The sequence below is a fragment of the Macaca fascicularis genome, chromosome 15, assembly GCF_037993035.2.
Source record: "Macaca fascicularis isolate 582-1 chromosome 15, T2T-MFA8v1.1".
Taxonomy (NCBI): domain Eukaryota; kingdom Metazoa; phylum Chordata; class Mammalia; order Primates; family Cercopithecidae; genus Macaca; species Macaca fascicularis.
Window position 1 is genome coordinate 17,107,562 of NC_088389.1, and position 9,071 is coordinate 17,116,632.

Sequence of the window (9,071 nt, forward strand, 5' to 3'; positions counted from 1 at the left end):
GGCCTTGAAGGTACTGGTGACTCTTAATTGGACTTAGCAAGCATTCTTCTTGGCCTCTGACCTTCTAATTGAAACAAAATTAGTTATCTATAGTCTTAGGCAAATGTTATGCTGCACATAGGCACATAACCCCAACCTGTATAAGAACTAAGAAAATCGTAATACTTTGAGTTGGTCTGGTGGAATTATCTCCAGCGTTCTCCCTGTATCCAGTTACAGCAATAACTTCCCTTCTTTCTTAGTTTGTCTGCTTCTTGTTATTGTGTCACAAGAAAATGCAGCTGGACCCGGCTCGGTTCCAGGAACATTCATTCCCACATGCCTCATCCCATTCTCCTCCATTTGGCTGTCCCTGAGTTGTATACTTTATATTAAGGCAGTATTAGTAAGCAAAGTGCCTTTCTGAGTTCTGTGAGCTATTCTAGTAAATCATTAAACATAAGAACGGGATTGTGGGAATCTCCAATTGCTAGCTGATTGGTCAGGGGTATGGGAGGCCCAGACTTGTGACGGACATGTGAAGTAGGGGCAGTATTGTGGGACTGTGCCCTTAACCTGTGGGGTCTGCATTAACTCCAAGTAGTTAGTATTGGAACAGAATCAAATCACTTTACACCCAGCTGGTGTCTAGAAAGTTGGAGAATTGGTTGTCAGTATGGAAAAAACAAACAAACAAACAAAAAAAAACCATGCATTTGGTGTCAGAAGTATGAGTAGAAATAGACCACAGTACATCTAATCCACAGATATTCTCCAAGATCATGCCTTTTGTACAGTTCAAACAGGTAATTTAAATGGGAATGAGACAGGAATTACCACCCCTATGTATTTCAAGTCTTTAATGTCATCATTCTCTGCAATTCTCTCTGGGAAAATGATACTACTTTTGGTTAAGTATCCTAGTAAAGGGCCGGGCACGGTGGCTCAAGCCTGTAATCCTAGCACTTTGGGAGGCCAAGACAGGCGGATCATGAGGTCAGGAGATTGAGACCATCCTGGCTAACACGGTGAAACCCCGTCTCTACTAAAAAATAAAAAAAATCTAGCCAGGCGAGGTGGCAGGCACCTGTAGTCCCAGCTACTTGGGAGGCTGAGGCAGGAGAATGGCATAAACCTGGGAGGCGGAGCTTGCAGTGAGCCGAGATCCTGCCACTGCACTCCAGCCTGGGTGACAGAGCGAGACTCCATCTCAAAAAAAAAAAAAAAACTATCCTAGTAAAGAAGAGAAATTCCAAGGGCTTCTGGTGGGCTCTACCTACCATTAACAATCTTCATTCCACAGATCAGGGAGTCAATGTGGATTATTGAGTATGTCTATTCCAATCATACAGTCAAGAACTGCGGAAATGACCATAGGTGGTCGATGGATCTGCCGGGCCCACAGTGGGACAGACTTTGGCCAAAACTCCATTTTTTTTTTTTTTTTTACCTACTCACCATAAGCCCCTAGTTTGTGACACGTGGACTACAGTGGTATTTTGTGTTCGCAGAAATTATCATCATCTAATTAGACCCTGCAACAGACTAAATGTTTATGTTCCCCCAAAATTCATCTGCTGAAATCTTTTTTTCTTTTTGTGACAGAGTCTCACTCTGTCACCCAGACTGGAGTACAGTGGCGCAATCTCAGCTCACTGCAACCTCTGCTTCCTGGGTTCAAGTGATTCTCTTGCCTTAGCCTCCTGAATAGCTGGCCTTACAGGCGTGCACCACCACGCCCAGCTAATTTTTGTATTTTTAGTAGAGACGGGGTTTCACCATGTTGGCCAGGCTAGTCTCAAACTCCTGAACTCAAGTGATCTGCCTGTCTCGGCCTCCCAAAGTGCTGGGATTACAGGTGTGAGCCACCTCCCCTGGCCCTTTTTTTTTTTTGGAGGGGGGTTGCAGACAGAGTCTCAGTCTATCGCCCTGGAGTGCAGTGGTGCAATCTTTGCTCACTGCAACCTCTGCCTCCAGGGTTCAAGTGATCCTCATGCTTCAGCCTCCCAAGTAGCTGGGATTACAGGCACATGCCACCAAGCCCATCTAATTTTCATACTTTTAGTAGAGATGGGGTTTCTCCATGTTGGCCAGGCTGGACTCAAACTCCTGACCTCAAGTAATTCGCCTGCCTCAACCTCCCAAAGTGCTGGGATTACAGGCATGAGCCATCGCGCCTGGCCTCATAAGCTGAAATTTTTTTTTTTTTTTTTTTTGGAGACGGAGTCTTGCTCTGTCACCCAGGCTGGAGTGCTAGAGTGCAGTGGCATGATCTCCGCTCACTGCAACCTCTGCCTCCCGGGTTCAGGTGATTTTCCTGCCTCAGCTTCCTGACTAGCTGGGACTACAGGCGCACGCCACCATAACTGGCTTTTTCTTTGCATTTTAGCAGAGATGGGGTTTCACCATGTTGCCCAGGCTTGTCTCAAACTCCTGAGCTCAGGCAATCTGCCCGCCTCGGCCTCCCAAAGTGCTAGGATTACAGGCATGAGCCACCAAACCCCCAAGGTAATGGCATTTGGAAGGCCTTTGGCAGGTGATGAGGTCATGAGGGCCCTGCCCTCACGAATGGGATTAGTGCCATTATAAAAGAGATCCCCAGAGAGATGCCTTGCCTCTTTCATCATGTAAAGCTATAGTGACAAGACGGCTGTCTCTGAGGAACAGGCCCTCACCCAACACTGACTCTGCCAACACCTTGATCTTGGACTTCCCAGCCTCCAGAACGGTGAGAAATAAATATCTATTGTTTATAAGCCGCCCAATCTATGGTATTTTGTTATAGCAGCCCGAACAGACCAAGACAGAGCCAGTATCTAGCACTCCTCAAAAGACACACAGTCACTTTAGTAAATAGTTACAGGTACCTTGGGTGCCAGCACTGGAGAATCCTTTCTCAAGGAAACCTGATCCCCTTTCCACTATGGGGCTCTAGGGCTATGAACTGGCTTCAGTCCACCTAGGTGAAAAGTTACAACTTCCTATTATGGGCACTTAAGTTGAGTTTCTTTTTTTGAGATGGAGTCTCGCTCTGTCGCCAGGCTGGAGTACAGTGGTGCCATCTCAGCTTACTGCAACCTCCGCCTCCCAGTTCAAGCGATTCTCCTGCCTCAGCCTCCTGAGTAGCTGGGACTACAGGCTCGTACCACTATGCCCAGCTAATTTTTGTATTTTTAGTGGAGACGGGGTTTCACCATGTTGGCCAGGATGGTTTTGATCTTTTGACCTTGTGATCCACCTGCCTCGGCCTCCCAAAGTGCTGGGATTAGAGGCGTGAGCCACCGCACCCGACCAAGTCGAGTGTCTACAATTAGAAATATTTTCTGTTATAATGATGAATCAAATAATATTTCAATAAGCTACCTGTTTCATCCCTGGGGATGCCATGATTAATTAATCACCCATGAGATTCCCTACAGGTCATAACATTCTGATTGCCACTGTGTTCTTGTTGCCCATGGTGGTCCTTATGTCCACCTTGTCTGGTATTTTTTTTTTTTTTTGAAATGGAGTCTTCCTCTGTCGCCCAGGCTGGAGCACAGTGGTGCAATCTCAGCTCACTGCAACCTCTGCCTCCCAGATTCAAGTGATTCTACTGCCTCAGCCTCCCGAGCAGCTGGGACTACAGGCGTGCACCACCACTCCTGGCTAATTTGTGTGTGTGTGTGTGTTTTTTTTTTTTGTTTTGTTTTTGTTTTTTTTTTTTTGAGATGGAGTCTCACCCTGTCCCCCAGGCTGGAGTGCAATGGCGCAATCTCAGCTCACTGCAACCTCCACCTCCCAGGTTCAAGGTATTCTCCTGCCTCAGCCTCCTGAGTAGCTGGGATTACAGGCACCACCACTACGCCCGGCTAATTTTTGTATTTTTAGTAGAGATGGGGTTTCACCATATTAGCCAGGCTGGTCTCAAACTCCTGATCTCAGGTGATCCACCTGCCTCAGCCTCCCAAAGTGCTGAGATTACAGGTATGAGCCACCACGTCCAGCATTTTTTGTTTTTGTTTTTCTTTTTCCTTTTGTATTTTTAGTAAAGATGGGGTTTTACCATGTTGACCAGACTGGTCTCGAACTCCTGACCTCAGGTGATCCACCCACCTCAACTTCCCAAAGTGCTGGGTTTACAGGTGTGAACCACCGCGCCCGGCCTCTGCCTCGTTTTTAAGGGCTGCCTGCCACTTGACTTTTGTCACCATGAGTCCCATCATCCTCAGTGAATCCAAGTTTCAGCCAAGTAACCTGGCAAACTGTGCCACTTCTAGCTGCACGAGCTGGCACAGTGAATCCAGGCTGTCCGGTCAGGGCACCCATATACATAAATTCAGCCCTGGGCCGGGCACAGTGGCTCAAGCCTGTAATCCCAGCACTTTGGGAGGCCGAGACGGGCGGATCATGAGGTCAAGAGATCGAGACCATCCTGGCTAACACGGTGAAACCCCGTCTCTACTAAAAAATACAAAAAACTTGCCGGGCAAGGTGGCGGGCGCCTGTAGTCCCAGCTACTCGGGAGGCTGAGGCAGGAGAATGGCGTAAACCCAGGAGGCGGAGCTTGCAGTGAGCTGAGATCCGGCCATTGCACTCCAGCCTGGGTGACAGAGCGAGACTCCGTCTCAAAAAAAAATAAAATAAATAAATAAAATAAAATAAAATAAAATAAATTCAGCCCTGTCCAGTGTTCCATTCTGTCCTCCTTGGTCTAACCACTGCCAAACACACTCCTTAGGTTTTTGTGATATAAATGGCAAAATTATTTCAATACACGGCAAGATCATTTTGTAGTATTTACTACCTCCTTCCAGGTCACACTTTGTATTCTGAAGCATGCTGAAATCTGATGCTAGATACAATTGTAGGGGTGATGAAGCGGTAGATGGAGTGGGTCTTGGAGAGAATGGACACCTCCATACAAGGCCACTGTCCCAGGTGAGATGATTGCTGGCCTTCAAGCAAGGAAGGGATTTTCCTCTCAGACATGAGAAAACAAACCGTGTCCCTCGCACAGAAGGGAGGGAGGCTCACAGACATTCAGGGGTTTGGGGATTCTCAGATGTATCTGAGTCTGCCTGGATGCCCCACTCAGGCTCTCAGGATTCCAGTCTTTCTGAATCAATGCCCTACATTTTTCATGAGACATGTGGCAAGGCTGTGAGTTCAACTAATATTTTAATCCTGCAGCCCACAAAGTTTGGGTCTGGTTTTCACTGAGGTTGACCCACACCTCAAGAAAGAAGAGATGCACTCAGATCCATCATAAAAGCCGTGGATTCTCTAACCATGACTCGAGCCTGAAGCTTCCCATTTTCTTTCTGTAAGTGCTCTAGTGCAGTCAGAGAAAGCCATTCCTTTCTCAGCCCTTGAAGTTCGTATTCCTGCCTATCGGTAAAAGTGGCAGCCACATTTCATCAACATCAACTTCAGAGGATCATTTCATGAGTCACGATGCTGCTATATGCTGTGCGTTTCCAACTTGTGCTTTCCCATTGGCAAGTGAGGCAGCAGTGCATTCAAGACTAGGAGAACAACCAAACCTGTCCCAGAGTCCCATCCTGGAGAGACCAGCCAGAGCCTAGGCAAGAGAAAGAAATCAGCCAGGTGTGGCCGGGCACCGTGGCTCACACCTGTAATCCCAGAGTTTTGGGAGGATGAGGCGGGCGGATCACGAGGTCAGGAGATCAAGACCATCCTGGCTAACATGGTGAAACCCCGTCTCTACTAAAAATACAAAAAATTAGCCAGGTGTGGTGGTGGGTGCCTGTAGTCCCAGCTACTTGGGAGGCTGAGGCAGGAGAATGGCGTGAACCTGGGACGCGGAGCTTGCAGTGAGCTGAGATCGCGCCACTGCACTCCAGCCTGGGCGACAGAGCGAGACTCCATCTCAAAAAAAAAAAAAAAGGCTGAAGGCTGGTTTGCGTCGACATGGCGGTTTCCCTGAGTGTCTTGCTGGGGGGGCGCGTTTGCGCTGCCGTCGCTCGCTGTGGGTTCGCGACCCGGGGGGTGGCGGGCCCAGGCCCTATCGGCCGGGAGCCGGACCCCGATTCCGACTGGGAGCCGGAGGAACGGGAGCTGCAGGAGGTGGAGAGGTACCGGCTTCTCCTCGGGCCCTCAGCTTGAAGCTGGGCCTCGCGCCCCGGCGCCCCAGGCTGCGCCCCCTTGGCGCCGAGTGTCCTGCCGCTGCTTGCGCGGCGGCCCTCGTTTCCTCTTACCCGTTGTTAGTCGCGCAGCGTGAGGCGTTCAGCTCCCCAGGGACCACTGGTCCCTTCATTAGTGACGTATTTCATCATTAGTTTAGAGAGTTCGGCATGCTTACAGGCAGTTATTGTTCTAGGTGTTAGCTTTCTGGGTGTACAGAGCAGCTCTAAGCCGGCAACACGGCCCGGTTGCCCTTGCGATCAAAGAGAAGAGGGCTGGGCGCTCCATGATTTAGCCTGAGGCTCTTCAAACATCCATTCTGCTTCCACGCATGGCTTGTGCCATTGGTTCTCTTCCCCCAGCACCCTGAAAGGACAGAAAAAAGCAATCCGATTCCAGAAAATTCGGAGGCAAATGGAGGCGCCTGGTGCCCCGCCCAGAACCCTGACTCGGGAAGCCATGGAGCAGAGCCGGTATTTACGGGAGGAATTTCCAGAGTCCTGGTCGGTTCCCAAGTTGGCTGAAGGCTTTAATGTCAGCACTGATGTGATCCGAAGAGTTTTAAAAAGCAAGTTTGTACCCACATTGGAGCAGAAGCTGAAGCAGGATCAAAAAGTCCTTAAGAAAGCTGGGCTTGCCCACTCTCTCCAGCAGCTCCGGGGCGCTGGAGATACCTCAAAGCTGCTCCCTGCAGGCCACTCTGTATCAGGCTCTTTGCTTATGCCAGGGCATGAAGCCTCATCCAAAGACGCGAATCACAGCACAGCTTTGAAAGTGATAGAGTCAGACAGTCACAGGACACATATACCAAGGAGATGGAAGGGAAGAAATAAAGAAATCCAGCACCTGGAGGAGAGCTTTGTGCCTGTTGCTGTACCCCTAGGTCATCCAAGAGAGCTACAGAAGTACTCCAGTGATTCTGAGAGCACCAGAAGAACTGGCAGTGGTGCATTGTCAAGTGATCAGAAGCTGGAGGAGTTGAAGGCAGAGGAGCCGGGTAACTTCAGCAGCAAAGTAGTGCAGAGGGGCCGAGAGTTCTTTGACAGCAACGGGAACTTCCTGTACAGAATTTGAGTCGGGGCTTGGCTTGTGGAGACGCCTTGTGAAACACAGCTGGGCAAGGAATATATATGGAACAGCCTGGATTTCTACATATGGAGAAGCCACCTTAGAATAGGAAGAAGTGTTGAGCCTGGACTGTGGGAGGAAAAAACTGCGTGGATAGATTCAGACTTCCTGTAGTAGTGCCCCCAATCTGACCTCTGTTGATCTTCAGTACTCACTCTTCTTGCTTGGACACTCTGTATGTTGAAAACCAGCCATGTTGCATGTGTTGTTACAATTTTCTGTGATACTTGCAATTTATATTTGAGAGGAAGTGGAAAGTTTGCCTTCTGACCTCATTTCCTTCTTGATCAGTGAACACTAACATTTTTGGGACAACTTAGTCAATTGTTTTGCTTACAAGCAAAATAAAGTAAAATGTAGCAGTCAAAAAAAAAAAAAAAAAGAAAAGAAAAGAAAGAAAGAAAGAAAAAGAAATCAGCCAGGTGTGGTGTCTCATACCTGTAATCCCAGCACTTTGGGAGGCCAAAGTGGGTAGACTGCTTGAGCCCAGGAGTTGAAAACCAGTCTGGGCAACATAACAAGACCCCATCTCTACAAAAAATACAAAAATTAGCCAGGTGTGGTGGTGTGCACCTGTAGTCCCAGCTATTCGAGAGGGCAGGCTGGGAGGATTGATTGAGCCCTGGAGGGTGAGGCGGCGGTAAGGTGGCACTGAGCCATGATTGCACCACTGCACTCCAGCCTGGGCGACAGAGTGAGACCTTTTCTCAAAAAAGAAAAAAAGAAAAAAAAAAAAAGAAACCAAAAACAGAAATTGCACCGGTGACTTCAGCAGAGATAACTTAAGAAATGGGTTAAAACTGGACTGGCAGTCTAAGAAAAAATGAAAAGGGATCACTAGACTGTGAGAGGCAATAACTGTGGAAGGAAGCTACCCTCCCTTGGGCTGGGTGAATAAAAGGCAAGGGTTTGGGGTTACTAGGATTTAGAGGTTCGAAGAAGGGACCCAGCTTAATACTGGGAAAATAGGTTATACTTCTCTCCCAGTATTGCCATATTAATATATTTTTCTTTTTAAAATCAACTTTATTAGGGTATAATTAAAATAAAATATTCCCACTTTAAATGTATAGTTTGCTGAGTGTTTTTTGTTTTGTTTTGTTTTGTTTTGAGACAGAGTTTTGCTCTGTTACCTAGGCTGGAGTGTAGTGGTGCAATCTCAGCTCACTGCAACCTGCACCTCCTGGGTTCAAGCAATTCTCTTGCCTCAGCCTCCCGAGTAGCTGTGATTACAGGCATGCACCACCACGCCCAGCTAATTTTTGTATTTTTAGTAGAGACGGGGTTTTGCCATGTTGGCCAGGCTGGTCTTGAACTCCTGACCTCAAGTGATCCACCCACCTCCTGAAGTGCTGGGATTACAAGCATGAGCCACTGCTCCAGGCCCACCACCAGTCATTTTTTAAATCTAAGTGACAACTGAGGCTGTGAGCTGTTCAGGGGCAGGGACCATAAAGACTTTATGTCTGTGGCCTAGGGCCTTAGCAAGCACCAAGCACTGCATTTTAGTGGGGCTAAAGACAGACTCTTTATACAAGCCTAACTATCCAAGTGGACTCAGATAAATTTGAGAAGCCTGGACCCCTGAATCTCTCAGAGCTTCCTTCCCTTCTGTGGGAGGGATGCAGCTTGCCCTCCCATGTCTGAGAGAAAAAGCCTTTCCTTGCTCGAAGACCAGTAATAATATCATCTGGGTCTAGAGAGAGGCACAATCCAAAAACACAACTACAAAGGAAGTCAGACTGTCTTCTGAAACTCCAACTTTAAAACCAAGTGAAGCAAGCAGAATTATGATACGCAAAGACACCTTAAAGAGACAAGTTGGCCAGGAGCAGTGG

At 48.1% G+C, this 9,071-nt stretch overlaps 1 protein-coding gene across 1 annotated transcript; it reads left to right on the forward strand.

The window, feature by feature from the left end:
- Positions 1 to 5,868: 5,868 nt before the first annotated feature.
- LOC102130270 (neugrin-like) lies at positions 5,869 to 7,647 on the forward strand. Its single transcript, XM_005582191.5, has 2 exons — positions 5,869 to 6,056; positions 6,468 to 7,647. Exons 1-2 carry the CDS (start codon positions 5,893 to 5,895, stop codon positions 7,177 to 7,179), a joined length of 876 nt encoding a protein of 291 aa, XP_005582248.3. The 5' UTR covers positions 5,869 to 5,892; the 3' UTR covers positions 7,180 to 7,647.
- The last annotated feature ends 1,424 nt before the right edge of the window (positions 7,648 to 9,071 follow it).

Bases quoted from the DNA above. Each gene is read 5' to 3' on its own strand.
- LOC102130270 (XM_005582191.5), top strand. From the start codon at position 5,893: ATGGCGGTTTCCCTGAGTGTCTTGCTGGGGGGGCGCGTTTGCGCTGCC. The intron at 6,057-6,467 runs GTACCGGCTTCT...CTCTTCCCCCAG, and splicing joins GAGCTGCAGGAGGTGGAGAG to CACCCTGAAAGGACAGAAAA.